This window comes from Mustela putorius, unplaced genomic scaffold, assembly GCF_011764305.1.
Source record: "Mustela putorius furo isolate JIRA1106 unplaced genomic scaffold, ASM1176430v1.1 tig00003863_pilon_pilon_pilon, whole genome shotgun sequence".
NCBI lineage: Eukaryota > Metazoa > Chordata > Mammalia > Carnivora > Mustelidae > Mustela > Mustela putorius.
This window is the reverse complement of record NW_025422015.1, coordinates 17,807,084-17,834,129: the sequence shown is the minus strand read 5'-3', so window position 1 is coordinate 17,834,129 and position 27,046 is coordinate 17,807,084. Positions and strand designations below refer to the sequence as shown.

General features: G+C 41.7%; 1 protein-coding gene across 12 annotated transcripts in view; it reads right to left on the bottom strand.

Moving 5' to 3' along the window:
• Positions 1 to 248: 248 nt before the first annotated feature.
• MAP7 (microtubule associated protein 7) overlaps positions 249 to 27,046 on the bottom strand; it is a 167,375-nt gene continuing 140,577 nt past the window's right edge. For 8 of the 12 annotated variants that reach the window (XM_004740282.3, XM_004740275.3, XM_013064104.2 and 5 more), the window contains 11 exons: positions 24,515 to 24,666; positions 18,533 to 18,648; positions 17,904 to 18,187; positions 15,709 to 15,937; positions 14,417 to 14,609; positions 14,153 to 14,254; positions 13,504 to 13,554; positions 13,323 to 13,380; positions 10,634 to 10,736; positions 3,510 to 3,733; positions 249 to 1,786 (listed from right to left, as the gene is read on the bottom strand). In XM_004740282.3, coding sequence (XP_004740339.2) covers positions 1,776 to 1,786; positions 3,510 to 3,733; positions 10,634 to 10,736; positions 13,323 to 13,380; positions 13,504 to 13,554; positions 14,153 to 14,254; positions 14,417 to 14,609; positions 15,709 to 15,937; positions 17,904 to 18,187; positions 18,533 to 18,648; positions 24,515 to 24,666 — 1,523 coding nt within the window. In that variant the 3' untranslated portion in view covers positions 249 to 1,775. The remainder of the gene's footprint in view (positions 1,787 to 3,509; positions 3,734 to 10,633; positions 10,737 to 13,322; positions 13,381 to 13,503; positions 13,555 to 14,152; positions 14,255 to 14,416; positions 14,610 to 15,708; positions 15,938 to 17,903; positions 18,188 to 18,532; positions 18,649 to 24,514; positions 24,667 to 27,046) is intronic. The other 4 variants (XM_045066323.1, XM_045066320.1, XM_004740280.3 and 1 more) reach the window with 1 other exon arrangement.

The window sequence follows — 27,046 nt, the reverse complement described above, 5'->3', positions numbered from 1 at the left end:
GATCGAGTCCCACATCGGGCTCCTTGCTCAGCAGGGAGCCTGCTTCTCCCTCTGCCTCTGCCTGCCATTCTGTCTGCCTGTGCTCGCTCTTTCCCCCTCTCTCTCTCTGATAAATAAATAAAAAATCTTTAAAAAAAAAAAAAAAAGGAAGCTGGGGAAATGGCACTGTGATTGAATGAAGGGCAATTTGAAAACTCAAGACTCAATCCTAGTAAAGTTGTAACATATGAGAAACCTAAAAGTAAAACTATGTCAAAAACATTTTATTTGGTGTTTCGTGCTAGGTCAACTTAAACAAATAAAACAACTTTGTTGAACAGATTTTTTTTTTAATATGACTACACGTACATGGACAACTGAGAATAGGGAAACCCCCCAAATTAATATTTTCACAAATTACAGCTGTTACTATAGTCTGGATTTTAATAAATGAATAGTTTCTCATTCAATATAGATTACCCAATCCCTCTTTTAATAAAGCCAACATATTACACTGCTAGACATTTACCTTTCCAAACACTCCACACACACACACACACACACACACACACACAGCATTCCTTCCGAGTCCCCTCTCCTTCAACATTTAGTTAGTAGTAGCTTCTAAAATGGTAAAATAAAACTGAATTATGCTAGTAGATGAAAGTGCAAGCTTGCACGGCTAAGCTCAGCAGCAAAAGTGAAGAGTGAAAAGTCAGAGCTGATGGGAGCCACACAGGGGGAGGACGTTTGGGAAGGTGACCTGCACAGTGCTCCGTGTGCCAAACAGTCAACATCTCATCAGGTTTTCTTTGCTCTTAAACGAGCAAAACCAAATTCTTTTTTTATTTAAAGAAATAGTAAATCTTTACTCCCCTTCCAACCACCCCCCCACCCCCACATAATTTGTGATCAGGTAAGGCAAAGGTAAGTCCCACCATCACTGGGGACAGCAGCAATGTACAGACATCAGAAATAGCCCTGAATCATCACGAACATTCTCTCATGGTAACATAAGGAATGCATCTAATAAATCAAAGTTTGCAATGTTGTCACGTTGTTCTAATTTATTTGATTAGTTTATCTGGAAAAACTTTATAAATACATTATTTAAGAGGACAGTCTATATTCTTGCTCTGAAAAAATAATGTTTCTTTTTCACATTTTAAAACTGTTTAGTATGCTTTTGCAAAAAGAGATGCAAGAATGTGACAGCTGGGTTTGCAGAATGTCCATGTACAAATTGCATTTACAAGAACCTGGTAACCTGCCTATAGTTTGCTTCTACAAATAGAACTCTCTGCAGTAATATTTAAACAGGCTTAATTTAAACACCTCTCCTGTTCACTCTACTTGTAGAGCAAAGAGGTACTTACTTTTCAAGTATTATATTGTAAAAGGTAAATTTTTTGTGCCAATTTTATGTTAGCTTTTAAAGACCAAAATATTTATGTGAAAAATCATGCCTGTTCAGCCCGATTTTTTTTTAATAGCCAAATGCTCTCATCTTTTAGAGAATGCAGAAAAATATTGATTTGCTAAGAAGGAGCACACTGGAATAAGCCGTTTTAAAGTACTGAAGAATAAGGAACATTTTTTTCCTCTATTGGCGAAAATTATTAGAAAAGCCATCCAGTCTGTTGTCTTTAGCTGGTTTAATAAAGTCTTTTCAAAATGATGGTCAAGAAATCTTTAGAAAACTGGAGGAGAGGGTTGCTCCTTTATAGCATGGAAGGAATTCCATTAATTGTAGAAATTCTTTTTAAATTTCTGCTTTGGTTCTTCTGAAGAGATGCTCATATAACTTCTATATTAGGAGACACAAAAAAGAACAGATTACCATTTATCTAAAATTTTATGTCAAGAATACTATGGTAATATCTTACATTTCTAAAACTTTACCATGCTTTTTTATACATTGTCTTATATAAGAACTCATCAGAATCTTATATAAGATCTCATCACAATCTTGTATTTTAGTGAATTCTACCACTAAAACACAGGCAGGAAAATACGCAGGAAAATACGTGTTCTTTTCTTTACCTTCAGCTTAGGCTGTATCATTCACTTTTCTAAAGGACATACATCACTTGTACTCTCCTTTGATGTTAGAGACTCATGTTCATTGGTCTTTTACCCTCAGCACCTGATGCTTCAGGCTCCAAACATATGGCTAAATCAATGTTTATTGAAAAACAATCATGATCCCAAAAGAACCCTTACAGCACTGAAAATCACGACACTTGATTCTGTTCCTACAGAAGTTACAGAAGTGCAGAAACAGTGAGAATGGGATGACAGATAAATCAAAAGGTAAGGTAAGGCCTAGTATGTGACGCCAAAGGTGATGTGGGTGTTGCTCTCCTCTCTGTAAATCTGCGACATGACAAGGAGGGGGTGTTTCCACTAACATACATGCCAGCAGATTATCCCTGGAGTCTTAACAATGAGGATGGCAGACCTGGGCTGGGATGTATAACTTCCTTTTACAATCTAGAGAAGGGGATCATAAAGTGACGTTAGACTCCCAAGGTCAGTCTATTAGAGAAGGAAAAAAGGACAGGTGCTTCTTTGGACAGGTGCTCCAACACTGGTTTTTCCAGCCAGTTAAAGTGGGAAAGAGGACTTATAAGTTCACAGATGGAAATCTGAAACACAAAACAACTTGACCACTGATAGTTCTACACTGACTCCATTAAACTTGCTAAATTTGGCCAGCTCTGTCCTTAATACTATAAAGGGATGCTGCTTGATACATGAAAGTGATCTGCTGAGAAGAGAAACTTGACAGAACTCAAAGAGGTTTGAGAAGAGCCAGAGCTGACATGATTCCACTTGTGTCAGACACTGATGAGATCGTGCTGTTGAGCTGCTAGTGACCCTTGAGTTGGTAACTTTCGATGTGCTCCTTATTTCTCTGGGTCGCACAAAGCCATTGTTCTTTTTGCACAAAGACTTCTGGTCAAGGATGAGTCCCAGAGATGGTATGAGAGTCACTGGTTGTTTCAACAACAGCAAGAGTCACTCCACGGAGGACAGACCACCACTGGGTTCATATGCTCGTAGTTCTGAATATGGGTCCCATGATCTAATTCCAACTTATTACGTTTAAAAAGGACAATGGCGTATCATCTAAGCTGCTAAACCAGGACAGGAGAAAAACGGGAGAATGTGAAGGCAGTCTTCATACATCTGAAGAGCTGGAAAGATGGAACAAACACCAGGGGGCAGAACTGGGCCCGAGGTCCCTGCATTATGGTGAGGCATTAAGTGCTTGTCTTTATAGGAAGTCTGTTCTGACAGTGAGTGTTTCTGAGCAGGGAGGACTGCTCTGTGAGGAGAACGTGATGGACACCCAGCGGGTGATGCCGACTGGAAAAATTCAAATTCTATGCTCCTTACACAATCTTTTCCATGTGGTTCCCTAGAAGAACAAAGCTGCCCTAATCACACTAACAAACAAGGTTTGTTCCCTCAGGTGGTGTCACATATTTGTGAAGGCTACTGAAGGGAGCTCGAGGCAAGCTTACCTGCTGTCTGTTGTGTTTGAACACCGTCTACCTGAGGCAGGGGCCCAAGTGTCCCTTCATCATCAAAGGCCAGAATTGGATTCAAAGGAATTTCTGGGCTCTCACTGTTGGTGACATCTAATCTGGATGGTTTAGATCCAATGGGTAAGTTTATAATTTCCTCAAAATTTTCATTCTGAACAGATACTCCATTTTCACTTGGCTGTTTTTCCAAATTGGGAGTACTAGGGAAATTGAAAAGTCAAAAATGAAAGGAGTTAGCATTAAAGCTGGAAAAAAACATTTTTAAAACAACTGGAAACTGTTTTGTAATAAATCATTTTAGAATTTTAGAATCAAATGTTAACACTGATGGACCACATCACTCACAAAAATGGTGAATTTTGACATTTGCAATTTTACTCTCTTATTTTTAAAAATCTGTTTTTGTTGTAAAAAATTTACAAGATGGAACCATTTATCGGTTAGAATAGATCATCATCAACACACACATAACAATTTGTACCACAGGCATTTTCACACACCTTTTGTTTGATAACCAGTAGCCCATATCAGGTCCTTTACTTCAAAGATGAGGGATTGAAATTCAGGGGAATGGGGGATAATCTGTAGAGTCATAGAGTGACTGAGACATAGTTCAAACTGAACGTATGATCTTCCGAGCTCTGGTCCTGTGTTCTGCTCATTATGCCATTTTGTACATACCTGGCTATTCAGATGCTAGCCCTTCCTGGGTTCTTCTGGCTTCTTAAATTACGTGCAAATTTTTTACAGGTATGTTGTTTAAGACCAATTTTATCTTTACCGCTTAAATCTGCCTCTGACCCCACCTTACTTCTTCATTAATTCACACTCAATATCTTGGATTTATTTTTGAGGTACATTTAATTGGCCACCAAATCCTTAATTTTCTACCTACAGTTCCTCTTAGGTTTTTTCCTCTCTTTAGAAGCTCCATAAGCAAACTGAAAGCCTTATATATGTTCATTATTCTGCTTTACAAGGCAGCAGAAACAATGCCTGTACAAATGAATGCTAGATTGTTCACTTTATCTGAATGCTGTGATAAGCATATATTTACAAGCTTCGTATTTTGTTCAGTGCTCAGCTCACATATCAAAAAAGCACAAAACACCCTATTTAACAAATTTCTAGGTTAAATTTTCCAAATGGAAAAGACTAACCACATGAAACAAAAGTTGTTTCATATAGGAATGTTTAACTATAGGAAGGTCTATGGAAAGAGGCTAGAGATCAGAAAATCAGATCTGTAGTACAAAGCCAACTGCTTGAACTTTAGCAACTCAATTCATCTTTTTCTGTCTCCTTCCCAAATGGTAACATAAAGCTAATATGCATCCAGTTTTTCTATTGCTTTTTGTTTATTTTGAGGAATCTGCTTTTTTACCCTGTTGAGGAAATAGTTTACCTAATTCGCAAGAAATAATGACTTTTGGAACACATTCTAAAGCACTTCTGATTTAGATATTTTGGTATATTTTTGTTAATTAAAACTTTTTGGGGTACCTGGGTGGCTCAGTAGATTAAGCCTCTGCCTTCAGCTCAGGTCATGATCCCAGAGTCCTGGGACTAAGCATCAGGCTCTCTGCTCATTGGGGAACCTGCTTCCCTCTTTCTTTCTGCCTGCCTCTCTGCCTACTTGTGATCTCTCTGTCAAATAAAATCTTAAAAACAATAAACAATAAACAATAAACAACAACAACAAAAGCCAAAAACTTTTCTTGGGTGGCTGGGTGGCTCGGTTGGTTAAGCGTCTGCCTTCAGCTTAGCGTCTGCCTTCATGATCCCAGGGTCCTGCGATCAAATCCTGCTTCGGGCTCTTTGCTCAGTGGGGAACCTGCTTCTCCTCTCCCTCTGCCTGCTGCTCTCCCTGCTTGTGCTCTCTCTCCCCCTCTCATTCTCTGTCAAATAAATGCATAAAATTATAGACCTTCTCTTCTAGAGACAAAAAATATCTGTCCGAAGTGCCTCACAAGGTACTGCAGGGTACATTGAAAGTATTATTCGTAAAAGTCTGTGAAAAATAACATAAAAACAGTATACAAACTCAGAGCATGATGGCAGTTTTCTGCTATTTCACCAAGAAGGCTTGGCATTACAGTAGTGATTCAGAAGGCATGCGTGTGCACGCCAACACCCACTGCTCGCCCAACACCCGCTGCTCTAGTTGCTTGGACCAGTCACCAGACCCATCCTCTTGGGTCTTTTTTTTTCCCCCTTAAAGATTTATTTATTTGAGGAAGAGAGAGAGCATGAGAGAGAGAGAGATCATGAGCAGGGGGCAGGGGTAGAGGCAGCAGCAGACTTCCCGCTGAGCAGGGAGCCCAATGAGGGGCTGGATCCCCAAATCCTGGGATCATGACCTGAGCCGAAGGCAGATGCTTAACTGACTGAGCCACCCAGGTGCCCCCCACCCTCCTGGTTCTTTCCCAACATTGATGGGCTTTCTATAACCAGGGAAATGGTTTTGGTTCTCATCCTTAAGTGTTTTTCAGGAGAAGTTTCAGCAAAAGGTAAAGAAGAGGAATGCATTTCCAAGTCCCGTTTTTTGGCCACCTCAACTGCCCTCACCTTCCAGGCTTGCGTGTGCTAACAAGTTTTAATGGCTACGCCAACCCAGACTTGAGTCAACAGCTGACTTCATTTTCCCCTCCCACTCCTACCTGACCTCTCCACCCATGCTTTCTTGTTAGCAATTAGAGGAGTAATTGTGGATGGCCAGTTATTAGATGTTCAGAAGACACTGTGACTGGCAGAAACTATAAAACTGAAACTGAAGTCACCGGGATTAGGGAATATCATCTGTGTGTCCTCTTAGGGTAAGATCACCAGTTTTGAAGTCCTTTTCTTTGGCTATATTCTGGCAGCTGAAGCTGGATGCAAGCATCTTCAAAACTGTGCCCTTTTCTTGCTTAAATCTACCTAGGGTTGCACCTGGCTGATTCAGTGGGAGAAGCATGCAACTCTTGAACTCAGGATCATGAGTTCAAGACCCACACTGGGTATAGAGATTACTTAAGAAACAAAATGAAAAATAAAATCTACCTGGGGAAGGATCTGGGATCATGGTGGGAATCTGACAGTCCATATGTCTTACTATAGCCAGGACCTAATTCTTTCTTGATATTTATTATCATGGTAGCAAGTACCTTTATTGTTATTTAAAATTTTTAAAAATTATTTATTTTACAAGATACTTTAAAAGCGATACCTCTCTTTCTGTTTGAACGGTAGGGGCTTGGGAATGTTATTTTCCTTTAGGACAAACTAAAAACAATGATAAACTCCTACAGTTTGAAGGAAAACCAGAAGGTCAAAAACCAAAATTAGGGGGTGCCTAGGTGGCTCAGTGGGTTAGGCCTCTGCCTTCAGCTCAGGTAATGATCTCATGATCTTGGGATCAAGCCCCTGCTAAGCAGAGAGCCTGCTTCCCCCCCTCTTCTCTGCCTGTCTCTCTGCTTACTTATGATCTCTCTCTCTCTGTGTCAAATAAATAAATAAAATATTAAAAAAAAAAAACATGAAGGATTATTCTCTTAAGAGTGAAGGATCTTAGCCTGGGGCAAAGGACAGGCATGAAATGTCTTCTGGGTATTAGCAGGGTAGGACAGTAGCCCATGAGAAGTTTTCAGTTTCTAGAACAGATTTTCTGTTGGGGGTGGGAGACTGTATCAGAATGACCTGAGAAACTTATATCTTCCTTCCTCCACACCCCACATACACTTGTACTCACACATTCATCTGTGTTCTCTGTTTCTTGTTTCAAAGCGAGTTTCTTATCCACAAATAAACACTCTCCTCCATTCTGTGGGCTCTTCTCTCTACAAATACTCATTCTCAAGAACCCAAAATGGTTCTGAAGTAAGAAATCATCTTGGCCAAGCTCATATATTTCTTTGCACCTATAAAAGCTGGCCAGACTTTTGGTAACTCCAACCCTCTTCAGTCTATCTATTGTCAGCGGGGCAAGAAGACTTGCTTTCAGGCATTAAAAGGCATTGCACACAGAAGGCTGAGAACACTAGAAACCACAGGGGCCAGCCATGTAACTCAGGCCCCTCGGGGCTGAAGTCAGGTTCAGAGTGGTACTGGTGTAGGGTTTCTCTGCACCAGGAACTGCTGCTCCTCCTCGATGCTAGAAAATACTAGGAGGATGCTCTGACATCGCCTCAGGGGTGGGTGGGGGCAGTGTCTCCGAGTTCACGGCACTTATTTTTGCTGAAGACAAGGCAAACCAATATATTAGGTAGCTGAGGCATTAGGGAAAGTTCACTTCTCCAATTCTGAACTGCAAGTATTCGTTCATTTGGAGTGGTGTTTTCTAGTGATAACACCCTGCCACGTGCAGACAGCATTCGCTGTGGTGGATTCCCACAGGGGACCACCCATCTCACGGTCTTCAGAAGGGACCCTGGGGATCTCCAATCCATGATTCAACTCCCAGTGAGCAGGATGGAGGGATCTATGCCTCTACTTTGGGGGCGTGGTAGGGTATTTATCATCATGTGAACTGATGACAAGGATTATGGAATGTTTCACTAGCCATAACACACTGAGGTAAAAACCGACTTGGTAAGTGGTACCAAGGTCGACTTGAAATGGGGGGTAAAGGGAACATCCGTGGATGCCATTTGTTACTTGAAAAATCTTTCACAGGCTTCCAGAGGTAAAACTGTAAGTCCCCGCTGAAGCAAAGGGAATGTTAACAGGAAACCATCTTAGGGAAGGGTATGAAAGGTTAGTAGTGGTCCTTCTCCCGGTGGAAAGAGTATGAGTGGCAGATAGCCTCAGGGGTCCGGGCTAACAGCAGGTTATAATAATCTGGAAGACTAGCAGGAGGAAAAATTTAAGTATCCAGATAATGATTATTCTGGGAAACGCAAGTCCTTGAGGATAACAGGCAAAACTAGTCAAAATGTCAGAGATGGAAAGGGCAGTGGGTTTAGAGAACCACTGGAAGCGGAACCATCCTCAGAAGATGAAGCGCTCTCAGGGAAAACGGACGTGGGAGATCTGCCAGTTACCAGAAAACGGATCCAGGTAACAGCGATTCCTCATGTTTTTATGGTTAAAGCAGCAGCCATTAAATGCAGGGCAGGAGAAGACAGGACATCAGATATGACGTAAAAGCACTTTCCTATAATACCACACTGCAGCTACACCAGCATGCTATGTTTTCTGGACACTGTACCTTAGAAGGACAAAGAGGAATAGCATCTAACATTGCTGAGTACAACACAGTTTTCAGAGCTCCTTCACAGACAATATCTCACTGGACCATTTGGTACCCTGGGGAAAGACCTCTTCAGGTCCAGACAACAAAACTAAATCTTACTTAAGTAGGTTAATCCCAGAGTCACTGAATTTCTCGAAGTAATACTAGGAATCTAGCCTGGGACTTTTGGTTCTAAAGCTCTTCTTCCTCAACCTCATGCTCATGCTGAAGAATCTTCAGAAAATACAACTAAAATGACAAAGAGCTGGAGAAGGAGCCTTTTTAAAGGTAAGGTGAGCCTGTCAGGTTTGGGTTTTTCTTTACTTTTCTTTCCTTATTTTTTTTTTTTTTTTTTTTGGCCTCTCAGCTCCAAATTCATCCTTCAGTCTTGCTCTGAACTGGAATAAATTAAATAATCGTCCTTTGCCAGCTGGCACAATCTTTGAGGTTTGTCCTTTAAGGCTGCTGGAGAGACATGGCACGAGGAAAATTCTGCTTCCTGGTGTGGTGGCTGTGCTTGCTCAGCGGGCCCCTGCAGCACACCCTCGTGGCATTCCCAGTGTCCGGCTCTCGGTGTGCGCAAGGCTGCCGCAGCGCCAGCCCCTGCAGCAGAAGCAGCTGCCCTAGCACTTTGCCAGGGCCAACCTGTGGCAGAACTGAGACACCTCCTCATGAACAGTTCTCCTAAGCATTCTAGCGGGTAGATATCTAGTGGTGCAAGTTGCACCACCAAGTTTCTTTCATAAAAGAACTTGTGCACCATCCAGTGGGTCACAGCCATACCCTCGCCAACAGGGTCTGGATGGAAGGCTGGGGAAGGCACTCTTGCTTGGGTATGGCTCAGGGATGTGGCCACGCCTTAGACCGTATTCTGGAGTTCTCCTTACTTCTTATTAGCAATCTGTTGTTACTTTCATCTCAAGTAATAGTTAATTATTCTTGAAGTTAAACTTTCCTGTTCAAATTAATTTGCCTGGTTTCTCTCTCCTGACTGGACCCTGACTGACTAAGCATAGGAGGACTACTTGCTTTATCAGATGATATAGTGGGAAAAATACTGTCCTAGAAAGATATCAATGGATGTCTTATGACTTATGGATGTCTTAGAAGGACTTATCTTTGCATTGCAGACAATATTGTAAAACGCTGTGCAATGTGTGTTTTTAGACTAAGAAAAAAGTTAATTTGAGGACCTTTAATTCTCTGATGTTAGCAAACACCTGGCATTAGAAACAGGAAAACATAAAAGAATTAAATAAATTGAAAAAAAAGTCATAGCTGAATTTTTTTTTAACAGTATTACAAATATTTCTTAAAGATCTTTATGCCTGGATTTTTAGGCACAGGCTAGGATTAACCTGATTTTTTTTATTTTTGAGAGTGTTCTTAGGATGTTGTCAATATAAACACCAAAGAAGAGAAAGGCCATCTTTTTTCAGTCCACACTTCTTTCTTGACTGTTGTTAGCAACTGTTTGTTTCTTCAATAAGAAGCCTTACTACCAATATAAGAAATACTGGCATCCAAATTATTTTACTGTAGAGCAAATTTGTGACACACGAGAATATTATGTATGGTGAAAATATGTTATTAAAGGATGTGAATATAGTCTAGATCATGTTAAATATATACATATAAAATGCTTCCCTGTAATTTTCTTTAATAGGCATACAAAAACCTAATTATAATATTTAAAGACTCAAGAAAAAAAAAAACATTTTCCCTTTCTTTGACTACAGAATTACTAGCTCTACCAAACATTAATGGACACAAAGGAAAATAAATCTTGATGTTAAAACTTTGAAATTCTGTCAGGCTTAGGAAGTTCTGATGGAGTTAGCGCTTTGCTCTCATGTAGATCAGGAAAAAGGGCCCAGTTTTAACTCACCTCTCCACAGTCACTGTCGATTGGTGTGAGGTAACCACATGTGGGCTGGCCACTGGTTCTTCATTTCCTGGAGAGTTTGTCATACACGGAAGTGCAGATACCACTGGACACAGCAAAGAAGATGGGACAAATGGTTACTACGACTCTAGTATCAACCCTAAACCTCAGGACCCAGAATGCCTAGATTTATGACCTGGCTCTGCTGCTTACCGGCTGTGTGACTTTGGGCAGGCCACAAACTCTCTGCGCCTCAGTTTCCTCATGAATAAGAATACCTACCTCACAAGCCATGGGAAGAATTAAATGTATTGACATATGCAAAGTACTTAGAACCGTGTAAGGCTGGAAATCAGTGTTGTTACTATTTTTGTTTGTGCTAAATTGACTGTGGACAAGAAGTATGTAATGTTGAAACCAAAGCAACTGATGAAGACAGCAGTAAGCTGACCTGATTAGGCTGATTGTGAATATCTTCTGAAGAATTTAGAGCAAATCACCATGACCTACCTTAAGTGATAAAAAATAATTTTAAAATTCAGTTTACTTCTAGTCACACTTAGAATGAAAGGGATTTCATGAATGGAAGGCCAGTGAATTGTACTTTACCAAGCCACCTTGTCGTTTAATGCTCAGTGATGTAGTCCAGCTTACACCAACAATATTGACGACAGACTCCAAAATCTAAGCCAGGGTTACTTAAAGTCCTGTAAACCTTCATAGTGATTAGTGTCTCAGGGAAATCTGTGGCAGTTTACGGTTTCAGCTCGACATGAAGAAATAGCTGAAACATAATTCCAAGGAAGTGTTATTTCATAGCCTGGCACAATTCACTAAAGCTGCCAGAGGTCCAGAGAGTCTGATAACTGAAGTGATTAATAACTTTATTAAAGGAGCCAAAATTCACAATTTTGTGATTACACAAATTTGGTAAAAGGCAGCCTTGGAGATTTCTGATAGGTCTGTGAGTTCGGCTGTCTGCCTGCCCTAGAATTCTCTTTGAAGCACTAGTAAAACCATTTAGCCCTCAACCACACATGCGACGGGGAAAAGAGAATATTTGTTAGATAATCCCTCAGGCCTCCTTTTAGCAGTATTAACTCAAACTAGATTTATTATGAATGTTGATAAATACAGATATGATGACTGAAAAGTTGCACCTTCCCTTTTGGTTTTGTTGGTTCTCAGGCTGAGGTAGAAAGAATACTGGAAGAATTGATGCGGGAAAGATGGAAAAACAAACAAATAAACAAGGAACCCAGCCATGCACTAACTACACTCAAAAAACCCCCGTACTGGTACAATTTACACCCTAAAATGCTCATTCTGATGACTCATGGAGGGTCGTGCCTACGTCAAGTCTCCATGAATTATGATATTTGTGGAGACAACCTATTAAAAATGCAATGGGGTTAACAGGCAACCATTAGGGTTATTCTCTGAGCAAATATAATTAGGGCATCTTGAAAAAAGCATGGAAAGCTCACTAAGAAGGGATCACGACATTGAGAAACTCGGATAGCCTCTGCTGAAATAAAACCAAATCCCAAGACACCAACATATTAACTTTTGAAAGCCTCTAGAGTTTACAGAAAATTATTTTTTTTCACATAGATCATTTCATTTGATCCTTAGTCTTACAAGAAAAAACAGCCAAGGGAAGTGAGGTATCTCTGGTTCTTTCTTGTCACATTGATACTGTAAGTGAGGAAAGAGGAAGAGTGTGTGATGAGCTGCGTACCAACCACCTGTACATACGATCGTGAAGACCATGGGGGATCGTAGAACAGTCATAAGCTTGGATTCCAGCTGTATGAGCTGGGCTTGCCACTTGAATGAATTATTCCTTGGGGGAAAGGGACCTGGCCTGGCCTGTTCACACTGAATCCCAGCGCCTGCAACAAGGCCTCGCACTGGCAGGTCTCTGAAAATACTTGCTGACTTCAAGATAAACCACTTCTACCCCACAGGCTGCAGTAGAAATTAAAGAAGAAAATGTATGCAGGTGGTACCTGACACAGAGAGACCATTTAATGAAGACTAATTGAATTTGGGTACTAATGCACGAAGGTAAATTTTATTTTAAGCAAATTTGGTTTAAAATCACCAAATTTCTCTGTCCAAAGTCTAGAGGTATCAACAACTTTCCAACGAAATTTCAACTAATTTCTAATTTTAACTCTACTCTGAAGTCAAAAGTTAAAAGGTATAAATTCTTTTGTGAGAATTGCCATAAATACGAGTTGTCAAATGTGCAAGTTTAGAGTCCTTAAGAGCACATATAAATACATGCTACTTTAGCAGACAATAAATGATAAATGAAATTTAATTTTATAACACAAAAAATTCTTCTAATCATGTGTGTATAAATATTTATATGTGTCTATTATCTCTCTGTATAGGCATGCATCTATATACACAGAGATATATACAAACATATATCCACACATGTGGATATTTGTAATATAACATGATTTAAATATTAAGCACACTATTAGAGTATAAACAAATGTGAAAAAACATCTTCGAGAAGTGTGAGAGTTTTACATAAGGGGAAAATCTATGGACATCCACCTAAGCTTCTGTAAGTCAATGAGTATTTTTTTCCCCCGATCAACAAACATCTTCATCTCTAGACAGTCAATCCAAAAATTCTACAATTGAATTTGTTTGAATTCACTGAAGTAAATACCTGTTCCTCCAGTGAGAACTCCCTTGGTTATATCTCCATTTCTTGGATCAACAGTTTTCTACCAAAAAAAAAAAAAAAAAGAGGAAAAAAAGATTCTTAATGCTAAGGTTGCAAGTGAAAGTAAAGAAAAAAAAAAAAACCCAACAAAACATTAATAGTTTAAAAATGGCCTCCTCAGTACCTTATCTGTAGCTTCTGTTCGCCTTGTTCTTTTCATAATCTCCTCAAGTCGCTACGAGAAAGGGAGAATTTTTTAAAAATATTTTATTTATTTATTTGACAGAGAGAGATACAGTGAGAGAGGGAACACAAGCAGGGAGAGTGGGAGAGGGAGAAGCAGGCTTCCTGCTGAGAGCTCAATGGGTGGGTGGGGGGGTTGGATCCCAGGATCCTGGGATCATGACCTGAGCAGACACACCCAAAGGCTGAGCCACCCAGACACCCCAGAAAGAGAACTGAGCAAAGGGGTCAAATAGGCAAAGAAGGCAAGCCTGGCACATTTCACTAAGCAGATGGGTCATCCGAACACCTCTGTGACTTTGGACATTATAATGCCCACTGCTCCCTTTTAACGGGCATTATTCACACCAAGGCTGGAGCTGACTTAAGCCACATGAACGGGAAGGAACTGTTTGGGTGCGGTCCGCACTGTGCGGACAGATGTCTTTGGAGATGATGATGAATACTCGGAGCGACTTCGGTTTCTCCGGAATGCGCAGAGCGCGTTTGCTTTCTGAGAGCAGTGAGCTAGTCTCCTGGTCTTGGGGCTTCAAGGCTGGGGAAGAATGGGGACAATGAGCACCCCAGGCTTCTGGTCTAGACACAATCACCTTTTTTCTTTCCAGGCGCTCCTGCTCTTCTCTCTGGAAGTGCTTCTCCCGCTCCTGCCGAACCCTCTCGGCTTCCTCACGAAGGCGAGCTTCTTCTTCCTTCTGGAAACAAAAAGTGGGCCTGTGCTTCAGACCAGAAGGGCTGCCGGGAGGCGGAGGCACGGGGTGGGGGGGGGGCAGAGCAGGTGCGGGACACACACACACACACACACTCCGCTGAGGAGACTGGCCCGCACGCCGGGCGGGGGGAGGGGGCTCCCCTACCTGCTTCTGGGCGCGCTCCAGGTCCTCGCGCTCGCGCCGCTCGCGCCGCTCGCGCTCCTCCGCCTGCCGCCGCAGCTGCTCTTCCCGCTGCTCTTCCCTCTCCCGGGCCTGCTCGGTCTCCAGCCGGCGGGACTCCTCCTCGCGCCGCGCCCGCTCCTCCGCCACCTTCTGAGCCAGCTCCTCTCTCTTTTGTCTGGAAAAAGACACACACAAAGCAGAGATACACGGGGGGCGCTCCCTGAAGAAAGGCTGGAGATGGTGGTTAAGGCCTGAGGGCTGGAGGGCAAACCTCCCCGACGCGCTCACTGCATGGCTTGGGGTCCAAGAGGAGGAGGGACCCTCTGTTCTTCCTCCCCCAGGTCCCCAGCCTCCCGCTGCCTCGTGGTAAACAGAAGGAACGTGCAACACTGATGCTTTAAGGAGAGCCTGTCTTGGGAAAGGATGTGCAACCGAACTATCGTTAAAGGCTCAGACTAGTTTTATCCAATAATGGGACAGTTTAGTAATGAGTTTGAACATTCGTTTCCCTCCCACCCCTGGAAATCTTTGTAAATTAATAAAGGTTACAATGTTCTGTTAACAGGGCCGTTCAAGACAGACCACGTAAGCAAGCTCCCTGCTGTGATCAAGTGTGTCCAAAGTTGCTGCCCCGCACTGGGGCTGCGGTCCTCCCCCAAGATGCAGCTCTGCTTGTCTGGAGAACAATGTCCTTGGCATCGGTTGTATTAGCTAGAGGAGGAGGCCAACTAAATCATGGGGCACTGAACTATCTCACCCCTGAGAGTTCTCTTAGGAAGAAAACACTAAGCTTCTAGTATGCGGCTTTAAAGGATTATTAGAAAGATAATGAGGAAATATGGAGATTAGAAATATTTTCAGTAAAAAAAAAATCAGACTGTACAATTGTACGTCTACTGTCGTTATACTGTGGCTATAATTAGGTAAATGGTGTGTGTGTGTGTGTACATATTTATGTATGTCTATAAACCCCTACTGTGCTCAGAGACTAGAAAGGATGACCCAAAATCCACTTTGCCAATGACTGAAAACTGGTAAGACTATGGATAGATTTTTTTCTTTCTATAAACCTTTCTCCATCAATGTTGTTATACTGTCATCAGAGCAAGAAAACGTGATTTTAAAAAAAATCACTTAGTGATCAGAGGCATGACTCTGAAGCAACTAGTCCATTCACCTTCATCACTACTACCAGCTCCTGTCTCTCAGACTGAAGACTTAATCCAAGGTATCCCTAGGATGTCCCTTCTCATTGAACAATGTCACTGCTTTACCTTTCCAGCTCTTCCCTCTCCCTCTTCTCCCTTTCCTCCTTCTCTCTCTGCTCTCGGGCCAGCCGTCTCTTCTCAGCTAGCAGCCTCGTGGCCTCTTCTGGGTCGGTGGTGCCTGCGGAGGTCTTGGGGGAAGCGGCGGCAGTCACAGTGGATGGCGAGGCTGGGGCTGGGCCTGGGGTCGGCGCTGGAGTGGGGGCCGATGCCGGAGCCAAGGCTGGGGCTGAAGCAGCTGTACAAACAGGTACAAGGAGAAAACCAGTTGGAAACAAAACCCAAAGAATAAAACAAAAACTAGCATTCCCCACACCCCAGGCCTAGAATTCATCATTATAAGAGAAAAGGGAATGTTTATTACTGGGTGTTCTCACGGTTTCACTGTATTCTGCTTGTAACCAGGCAACAGATAACAAAAAGGTGCATGTGTAAGGGAGACATCCAACAAAGCTGACACTCTGTCACCGGCTCCTATTTTTATACAAGTTAATCAGTTAACAACATATATCAAATGTGTACTCCGTACGGAGCCTCACGTTAGGTTCTGTGGGAAGTTATACTCTGAACAAAAAGAAGATGAGATCTTCCATTTGCCTTTCATTACATTTAAAAAATTCCTTCTCTTTAGTGACTATTTGTTACTAGCGGACCAAAGCCTTTCTACGACCATCCTCAGGGTTCCGGCCATGAGCCCAGATTCAGGCTGGGAAGATGACACCGATGAAGATGAAGAAGTCCCTTTTGTCTACCCAGAGCTGTCTCCAGGTCTGAGACGGGATGAGCCTAGGGCCTCTTCAGGAGCCAGCACTCGTATTCTTTACCCTTTTGCGCCTCCCCTGTCCATCTTGATGCCAAGATGCAAGATGGCAGTACAAGTCCTCTGACCTGATCCACACTGAGGAAAAGGCCCAGAGAGCCACTCTAGAAGGCCAGGAGTCTCACAGAGATGCTCCACTGGGAGGTGTGATCTCTGGTATTCTAGACTCTCCATTCAAGAGTAATGCATTCTTCTCTGCCCCCGGAACACTTTTCAGCCTTTCTCTTCTATTTCCATGCAAACAAATATTGGACCCTTCCACTGTCAAACAACATTGTCACTTGTCTGAGTTATCTATTCTATCTTTGCCCCTACCCCCATCTTCAAATTAAGCCTTAAGGAGAAAACTTTTGAATGAAGACAACTTTCAATAAAAAATATTGAATTCCTGGTTCCAGGTGATTCTAAGCTTCTGGCTAAACATCTGGTTTAGTCTGGCAGAGATGAGATCCACTGGGTCTTTTGAAATGAGTTCTGACCTCCGTCAAGTACCAGAGGCTAGTCAGTGGTCCTTTGGGCTCCACTACACACAGGGTAACTGGCCATTCTATATTTTATTTGACATTCCCGCACAGGACTTGACTGATGAGCTTAGTGTCTTTCAGGGTCCCTAGGTCTACCACATACTTGGATTCAGTAGATCTAAGACAGAGCCAGGGCTCTGTCCTTTGAAACATTACAAAAGTGGTGAATTAAAACTATTTCCATAAACCCTTTGAAGATCTTCACTGTAAAAAGGCGAGACTAATCCCCTTCATTTGAGTATGAGTTGAATGTAGTCACTTGCTTCTGATGAATTGACTATGAAGAAATTGTGACTTCTGAGTGTATGACTTCTGAGACCAGGTATAAAAGGTGTGGAATACTCATGAGGCTCTCTCACAGATCACGCTTTCTGGGGGAAAGCCAGTAAGCGAGTCCAGCAGAGAGACTGTGAGGACATAAAGCAGCCCCATAGAGAGGTTCGTGTGCCAGGAAATGGAGCTCCGCCATATGTGTGCATCATCGTCCAACCACCCAGCTAACCTGCTTCCAAACTCCTGACCCAAGAATCTGTGTGATATAACTGTTTTTATGAGCTTGAAAGTTTCAGGCTGATTTGTTACACAGCAGTAGAGATAACTAATATAAGCAATCCTGATGTGGGGGCTCTGAACACCATGTTTTGTGAAAATCTGGACTCAGTCAATAGAAGGTCTCATAAATCATACCTGAACTAATATGCTGTGCCTCCAATGACAGGCTTTTGATCAGATGTGCCTTTCTTTATACATAAGAAAATTGCACATGGGAAAAGCTCCTGAAATGAACCTTCAAGGAAATGTCTAAGTCTCCCAGGAAGAGCAAGCAACCCACGCTGTATCACAAGGCAGCTGAACCTTACCGGGAGCAGCTTCCGGCTCAGCAGGGGTCCCCTCTTCAACTGTGGCTTCTTCCACCTTCACTAAAGGTGTTCTGCCCTTAAGTGATGGCTCTTTGGCAGCATTCTGGGATTCCTTCTCAGGGTCTTTCCTCTCGGGTTCCACTCTGACTTCTCTCTTGACAGGGCGGATGTTGCCAGGGGATGGGGGCCGGGCCTGAGCAGAGGCTGCTTTGACTGATCCGGGAGGCAAGGACGAGGCTGGTCTGGGTGTGCCAGGCAGATGAGGGAAGGATTTGGATGGCAACCTGGGCAACACATCGGGGAAAGAGAATGGGAGCCATCAGAGCCAGCCTGCCAGACCCTTCCTTTCCCCACTCCTCTACCATGTGATAGTCCTAGCATGCCAGCACCAGGAAGGAAAAGAAATGAAGATACCAAGCTGGTGTGTTTGATTTTTTATGTAGCAAACAGAGAAATATTCACTTTAGAGACTCACTCCTATTTCCTTTTTCCCTTCCTACAAGGAAAAATGTTATTCCCTAAGTCAATGGCAAACAGTGGGGAGAGAATAAATAGTTTGCTTTCAGAGAACAGAAGCTACAGATGCTTCAACATGTGGCAACCCAGATAACCTCTTAAATTTCACTTACCAAAGTCGGGAGGGAGCTGGTGATCTTGCTTTGGAATGAGATGGAGACAGTGCCCTCCGAATGCCAGGTGTGGAGTGGAATGGTAGGTTTTCTCTCTCCTTCTCTCTTTTATAGCCCTAAGTGTGGAGAAACACAATAATCAGATTTGGCTATGAGTGGAACAGTCCCATTCACAGTATCAATAGTGGAGCTGCAACCCACTGAGTGACTTTTTGGAAAATTTCCAGCCTTTGTCATTTATATCCATTACACGGCCACAAAAAGCCCTTGTTACCTCAAATCTGAACCATATAACTGAATTAACACCATCTGACACTGATAATAAAATTGTTGATGTCTGAGGTGGAGTTACATTTGTTAAAAAAAAAAATACACTAATACTCTTAGAAAGCACCTATACTTACTTTGTGCCTACAATAACCTGGGATAAATTCTCTCATTACCTTTTTTAACCCAGACAAGTATCGAAATAAAAGTGACTTCCATTTCTCCCTGCCCACCCCCCATTTTAATTATTCAGCATTTTTTTTTTCCTATGTTGGAACATAACATATTCAAGACTTACTTTTTAAAAAAATTTATGTGTCTGCTACATCAGAGGTTAATTCCTTTTTTTCTTTTATACTGATACTATATAAGTAATCCCTTTCTCATCTAACGGCCTTTGAAGGAAAAGTCAGGTTCAAGGTGAAGAATTTTAGCTATTTTTAATCTTCTTTGAGGATAGGGGCGCCTGGGTGACTCAGTGGGTTAAAGCCTCTGCCTTCGGCTCAGGTCATGATCCCAGGGTCCTGGGATCGAGCCCCACATCGGGCTCTCTGCTCCGCGGGGAGCCTGCTTCCTCCTCTCTTTCACTCTCTGCCTGCCTCTCTGCCTACTTGTGATCTCTGTCTGTCAAATAAATAAATAAAATCTTAAAAAAAAAAAATCTTCTTTGAGGATAAAGTGGAAAAGGGACAGTGGGTCACTAGAAATTCAGCCAGGGAGGTGATACCTTTTCTAAGTCAAAATGAACAAAAGGAAACCCAGAACTGTTTGGTAATCTATAGCCAACTGCGACAAAAACAACAACAACAACAAGCCGCAGAGAGCGAGAAAGACTCATTCTAAGTATCTGAAACACGCCAATGAGGACCGGATGCTCGCCGGAGGCATGTGTGTGAGCACCTGTCAGGACCCGACTCCATGCGACCCTGGCAGGAAAGCAGACAGTGGAAGTCGAAGGCAAGGGACAGAATTTCTTTTATTTTATCTAGCTGTGGGGCCAAGAAGCTGGTAGTGTCCCCCTTTTCTCTCCTTCCTGCCTGGGGCAAGCATTAACTCCCTTCTTCCTTTCTTTGTTTCCCCCTTCTTACTCCCCTTCAGCGTTCCTTCTCATTGCTTCTCTCCACTTTCCTTAGTAGCATCCGAGTTGATGGACTGGGCTACAGGTGGGGGGAAAACATGAGTATCAAATAATACTCAGTGTCTTCCCAGAATTTCTAAATAAAACTAATGAACGAACGCCGGGGCAGGGAAGAACTTTACAAGATGCCTGTCCGTTCTAGATCACTTGTGGCTGCCTGACCAGCCTTTGCCCTGATTTCTGGTCCCAGAAGGTGGGAGGTGAGGCCTCAGAAGTCAGTTGTTGTCCTTGGGTGGCAGATGTGGCAGTCAGCACAGAGGAACCTTCCAGCTGCTATACTGGGTGGCAATCATGTCTGTAGCGTATCAGTGCCAGAGTGGAAGGCCTGGGGCTCTTCCCGAGGGAAGCTGGCATTAAGCACCTCAAGTAACTTTTCTTTTCCTTTTTCTCAAAACATTTTACTTTGGCTGAAGTCAAATTAAGGAGCGATCTGAATGGGAAAATAATTCAGGGTAATTTGTGATGCAGAGGAAACAGGGATGAATTTCATCATCTGTGTCTTGGTAAGACAGGCATCGAGGGAAAGAACCTACAAGAACTGTATAATTCTTTTGGGATTAAAAAAAAAATGTTAGAGTGCCATTGAACCAATTCTTTCTAAAACTGCCCTCCTTTTATTCACCTTAAAGAGGCAGGGAAACAGGCAAAGAGAGGTTGAGAAAAATGTTGAATACTTGAGGTGACATCCTCAGGCAGGTAGATGGTTTTACTCTCTTAGATCTTTTAGATGTCTTTTCACTGGTCTTGTCACCCAATCACCTGTCTGGGTACCACACATGTAAAGGCATTTCTCATCTTTCCCCTGATCTGAGTTAATAGCCAGTGGTCTGTACAATAATCTTTCCTATTAACATTTTCCACAAGGTTAATGTGGAACACACAGAGCAATGTGCACACGTCAGTGGACACTGGACCAGCAGGACAAAGACTTTGATTTTACAATTAGAGTTAGGGTTAGAATACAAATAACACTCAAAAGAGACAATATAGACCAATACTCCAAGACCCTGCTTGTCCAATAGAACATTCTGTGATAACAGAAATGTCCTACATCTGTGTTGTCCAATAAGCTAACCACTACCCATATTTGTCATTTGAGTTTAGATCTAAATGAATTAAAATCAGATAAAACTGAAAAAAGCTATGGAAACATTTCTATGTATAATAGCATCAGAAAGAAAAAAAAGTTTATTCCTTAGGAATAAACTTTACCAAGAAGGCAGAAGACATGTACACTGAAAACTAAAAGACATTGCTAAAAGAAATGAAAAGAACACAAATGGGAAGACATTCTGTGTTCACAGACTAGAAGACTTATTGTTAAAATGGCAATACTACCCACAAGGACCTACAGATTCTAAGCAAGCTCTATCAGAATCCAATGTCATTTTTTGCATAAATAGAAGTATCTATTCTAAATTCATACAGAACTTCAAGGGACCCTGAATAGACAAAACAATCTTGAAAAGAAAGAACAAAGTCAGAACAAAGTCGTGTCCTGCTTTCAAAACATACTACAAAGCTACAGTAATCAAAACAGTGTGGTACTGACATAAAGAGAGACATGGAGACCAATGGAGTCAAGAGCCCAGAAATAAATCCTTACGTTCACAGTCAAAGGATCCTCAATAAGGGTGCCAAGAGCACTGGATGGGAAAAAGACAGTCTCTTCAACAGTTGGTGCTGGGAAAACTGGATATCCACACACCAAAGAACATAGCTGGACCCTTACCTTACACTGTAGACAGAAACTAACTCTAAATGGATTAGAGACCTAAATGTAGTGCTTAAAACTATAAAATTCATGCCAAAAAACAGGAAGCTTCATGACACTAGATTTGATAATGAAGGATTTCTTGGATATGACACCAAAAGCACAGGCAACAAAAGGAGAAATAGACAAATGGAACTGCATCACACTTAAACACTCCTGTGCATCAAAGGATACAATCAAAAGAGTAAGGAAATAAACTACAGAATAAGAGAAATACTTGCAAATCATACATCTGATAAGAGATTAGTACCCAGAATATGTACATATGCTACAACTCAAAAATTAAAATTAAGATGAAACAAATTAAAAAACAAGATTAAAAAACGAGCAAAGGACTTGAATAGATTTTCCTCCAAAAGAGATATGGGAATGGCCCACAAACATAAAAAGATGTTCAACATCACTGATCATTAGAGAAGCGCAAATCAAAATCACAATCAGACAGAGCCTCACACTATTAGGATGGCTACTATAGAATAAACAAAACCCCATAAAATAACAAGTGTCGGTGAGGATGTGGAAGAAGTGGAACCCCTCTATACTGTTGGTGGGAATATGAGTGATATGGTTCATTTATTATGGAAAACAGTATGGTTGGCAGTTCACCAAAATACTAGAAATAGAATTACCACAAACCCCAGCAATCCCACTTCTGGGTATATATCCCAAAAGACTGAAGGCAAGATCTTGAAGAGATAATTTGCTACCCATACAATACAGCAGGGCTAATCGTAGGGTTATTCAGATTCAAGAGGCAGAAGCAGTTCAAATGTCCACCAGCAGATGAATGGATTAGCAAAATCTGGTAGATGTGTACACGTGTGTTCATGTGTATACGCATGCATGCATACACACAATGGGATATTATTGGCCTTAAAAAGGACAGAGATCCTGTGACATGCTACAACATGGGCGGACAGACCTTAAGGACATTATACAAAGTGACATGAGCCAGTCACGAAAGGACAAACGATTCTATTTATATGGCATGTCTAAATGTAGTCAAATTCAAAGAAAGAGAAAGTAAAATGGTGGGTTGCCAGGGGTTGGGAGAGGAGGACATGGGGAGCTGTTGTTCAGTGCGGATAGTTTCAGTTTTGTAAGATTTAAGTAGTTCCGGGGATAGGCTGCACAACAATGTGAACAGACATAACATTACTGAAATGGACGCTTAAAAATAGTTAAGATGGTAAATTTTGTTACTTTTTTTTTTTAACTATAGTTAAACATTTTTTTAAAAAGAAAATGGAATTTAAAGTTCTTTTTGGTATTCTCACTAGTGACTTTTTCTCCCCCCCCACCCCCACTAGCCACTTCTCAAGTGTTCCATAACCACTGGTGGCTGGTGGTTCAGCTGAACTCCAAGGGGCAGCTCTGGGGTATAAAGGAATTGTGAGTCGTTTCCGGAAACAGGTATTTGCCTTAATATTTGGTAAGGAGGTGAAAAGATGACCAATAAATCAAATACAGAAGAAGGCATAAAAAAAAAATTAAAATGGGTGAGAAAGCGGAGCTTCTGAATCATGTGATGACAAATCCCTCTCCTTTAATCTGTTGGCCAAGGGTCTGCTCTGATCCTTCCCTCCTGGCATGTTAGGTTGTGTTTTTATCCATAACAACATGCTTTTCCTTTGCTAAAGGCTTCTCCCCCTCCAGGAAGTCCCCAACCTCTGGGGGCAAAGCTGTTCTAACTATGGCTTTTTATCCACAGCTAGGCTTTCTGAGGCTAACATGCTAATGATGAACAACTACCCAGACATCCAAGGTAGTTTCACTTCAAGGTTCATTCGCAAGACCTCCTTGCAGTGCTGGAGGTCTGGAGGACTGACTCAATCAGGAATTAAACGCAGATTCCTGAAAACCTGGGGCTTGGAAGAAAACTGCCTATAGGAAAAGCCATCAAGCTCTCACAACCCTCAAACTATTCTCAAACATCTAAGCAGCATCCTTCTAAGTGTCCATCAGCTTTATAAGTCTGAACTGCTCTGCAAAGTTAAGATAAAACAAAAAAAATTGTTCGGCCTTTTATTAAACAGGTCACAGTATTCCCATGGGAATGAGATCTTCTGGTCCTTTAGGAGTAAGTACAATGACTGAAGACCACACAACAGTATCTACATTTTTCAGCAGATACCAAATACACACAGTGTGAAGAAGAAAGGTGCTTAGAGACACAAAAGTTACCTCACTGTATTTATGGCATGAAATTCATTATCAGTGAAAACTTGCGTTGGCTCAGCCACCTTGCCAGGTCTCACAAGTACAAGTTATATTCTTCACTTGCAAAATCCGAGTCTCTGACACAGCCCAACTGCCTTTCAAGAATTTGTTACCTAGCAAATCACTAGTGCTTTCAAAATATTTGCTTACTATATTGTAAGATTTGGGCCTTGACAGAGAGAAGCTAGACAGACAAAAATGCTTTGTTTTGCTTTTTTTGGTGAATCACATTCAGAGTTCAGCAAGCTCCTGGATATGCTGTAAGAAAAGGCAGAGGCAGCCGTCCAGGCCCACATGCCCTTCCAGGGCTTTCTGACTGGCAAACATGAAGAAGTGTGCTGGCGTGACCTTTATTCGTACACAGGCCCCCTGTGCATGCACACACTTGAACAGAGAACAGTTTTCATTCTCAAATTCACATTTCTAGGGGGAGCCCAACTCACATTTCTAGAGGGAGCGTGGGGAACGCCGCCGCCCAGGTGCGGGCACCTCCCGCTCTGACACCCACAGGGCACCTGGGGCTGGTGTCCATTCTGCACAGAAATAGCACAGACTCGCCAGGCTACTCCCACCGGCTACTCACCGCGGTGCCGGGAACCGTCCTCCTTCTCGCGGAGCCCTCCGGTGGCGTTACTGAGAATTTGGGTCGCTCTGTCAGATTTCTAGAGTGTGCAGCTCTGTAGGGCATGATGTTGATGGGGCTGCAAGATGCTGAACGAGGACAAATGGGGATAACTAGGGTGTAGGTGATTGTTTTACACACAAGAGCGCCAGAGGAGCAGTTGAAGGAAAGCCAAAAGCGGGTTCAGGAAAAGGAGCAAAGCAGAGACAGAGAGAAAAGTAGGGAGAAGAAGTTATTACCTAAAGGTGTCCAGAACCATCACAGCCAACTCTCCTCTCACAGTCCTATTGGTTTACAGTGTGTCCAAAGAGAAGCCATGTCCAAGTGAAAAATCTAGACTACATAAGTTATTGGGCTATTGAAATATTGAGTAAAGATACAGATGTAGTCTAATATTAAGGAAAGCAATGGGCTTATATTCCTATGAACTGATGGTTCTGGTAAAACATGACATTAGTGACAGATCATTTTATATAAGGACTGTTTATAAACAGATTTTTCCTAATTAGCTTTAAGATGGAACGAAAGGTGGAGACAGGAAATAAGCAAGCAGGCAAGCAAGGTGGACTCCAGCCATTTCAGGAGTAAAGTTCAAAAGCCAGTGGAAAGCACAACGGAATTTTTACAATGTTAAATAACCAAGTCGTACTAGATGTTCAGGCTTGTTACAAGGATAACTGATAATTTCCAGAAACAAATTCTGTAAATGTTTTGTCTCTTTAAAGCCAGATCAGATGCGTGACTTCTGGGTTTTCCCAAAAGTCAAAGCATTTGATGGTTTATAACAAGCAGTAGAAGATATGGGGATATGGAATGTAATCATTTCAAATGGTGAACAGAACATATACATGTTAGAACGGCCAAAAATAAAGTTGAATTGTGGATAGCTTTTACTGTTTTACTCAGGTTTTGTTTTGTTTTGTTTTTGTTTTTAAATCACATTTTCTGATTATTAACCTTCACAGAAACACAATCATTAATCAAGTCATTCTGGGCAAAAAAAAAGGTTTAAGGAAGTTCATATAACATGACATAGGTATCAAAAGTGTGGATTCTAAGGTTCCAAGGTTCATTTTTCAGATCTCACTCAGAAATCTTTTTCTCCAGCAAAAGATGAGACAATTAAACATTACTCCTTGCAAAGAATACTATGTGCTTGGATAATGTTATGAAATGACTTTACCTACCTAAAGCGATTGTAGCAAACTTTTAAAAAGACCATTATTTCAGCTAAGTATAATGGTATTTATTAGTAAATTAAAAACTCAGAAGTTCACAAGGCAAATTAGGAATTTTGGAATTACAGAGTTGAAACTGTTATTTTGGTTTCATTTACAGACAGAAAGTTGATCCGATTGCTTATTTATTCACGTGCTCTCTTATTAAACAAGTCATATTATTTTTTGGTTATCGCTAAATGGTCAAGGCAGGGAATGCATTAGAAATTGCATTCTCTTTTCCAATCCTCTCAAAACAGAACTCTGTTGCTTCAAGATAAACTAAAACACTTGGCATTCCCTCTCAGCCCTCCTTAAAAGAATATGTGTATCTTAACTTGGGAGTTGACCTAAAACTTTGCTTTAGACCTTAGTGGTGAAGGAAGTTTCCTTTCATTGTGAGAAAGGAGAAAGAACCTAGTCTCAATTGTCTTCTTGTGATCACAGGGGAAACTACTAGAAAATAACTCTTTTCAAGCACCACAACAAAGCATTTGCATTTCCCAGACTCGAAAGAGTTCAATGATGTAAAATTCTTGCAAGCTGGTCAAATGCATTTGAAGAATAACATCCTGGCACAAGGCACTTCCATGGGATTAATGACCAGGAGAGGCACAGACTGCCCAGGGCACAACTAGAGGCCATTCACCTTGTTCCAGAATCAAGAGACCTTAGACCACAGCCCTGCTCTGAGGACAGAATCTAACAGAAAAAAAGGAAACACAGAAATAGGAGTTCATTTTCCTCCAGCAGAAAATAATTTCAGGGGTATCTAGGGAGCACTTCCTGAGATGATCATCGATGGCTGTAAGCCAATCTCATCACGCCTTTGGTTCATTCTGTATTGTAGCACCAAGGTCATATTAAGCAAAGGAAGAAAAATATCCTTCAATCCATCTAGTGAAGTCTGTACAAGAATCCTCAAATTTAATTGTTTAAGGAATATTGTCTGGCCAAAACAAACACTGTAAATTCTTTCTAAAGACATTACGTTTCATGGAATTGGTTGTTCAGAACTGCAACTAGTAAAAAACCTGAAACCTTTCAATCATTTATTGGAATTATCTTGCCCTTCCGAAGAAGAGAGTAAGAACAATAATATACAGTATTTTGGTTTTCCCAGAGTGCTCTTCGTATCCCAAAGTAGTTTATTAAACATGAACATTCTTCTAGGGAGTGTCCAGTAGACCATCTTCTATAATATCTCTATTTCCTTCTACTCTCGGTAGCAAGGGTGCATTAATTTAACTTACTCAAAATCTTATAAATGAACTAT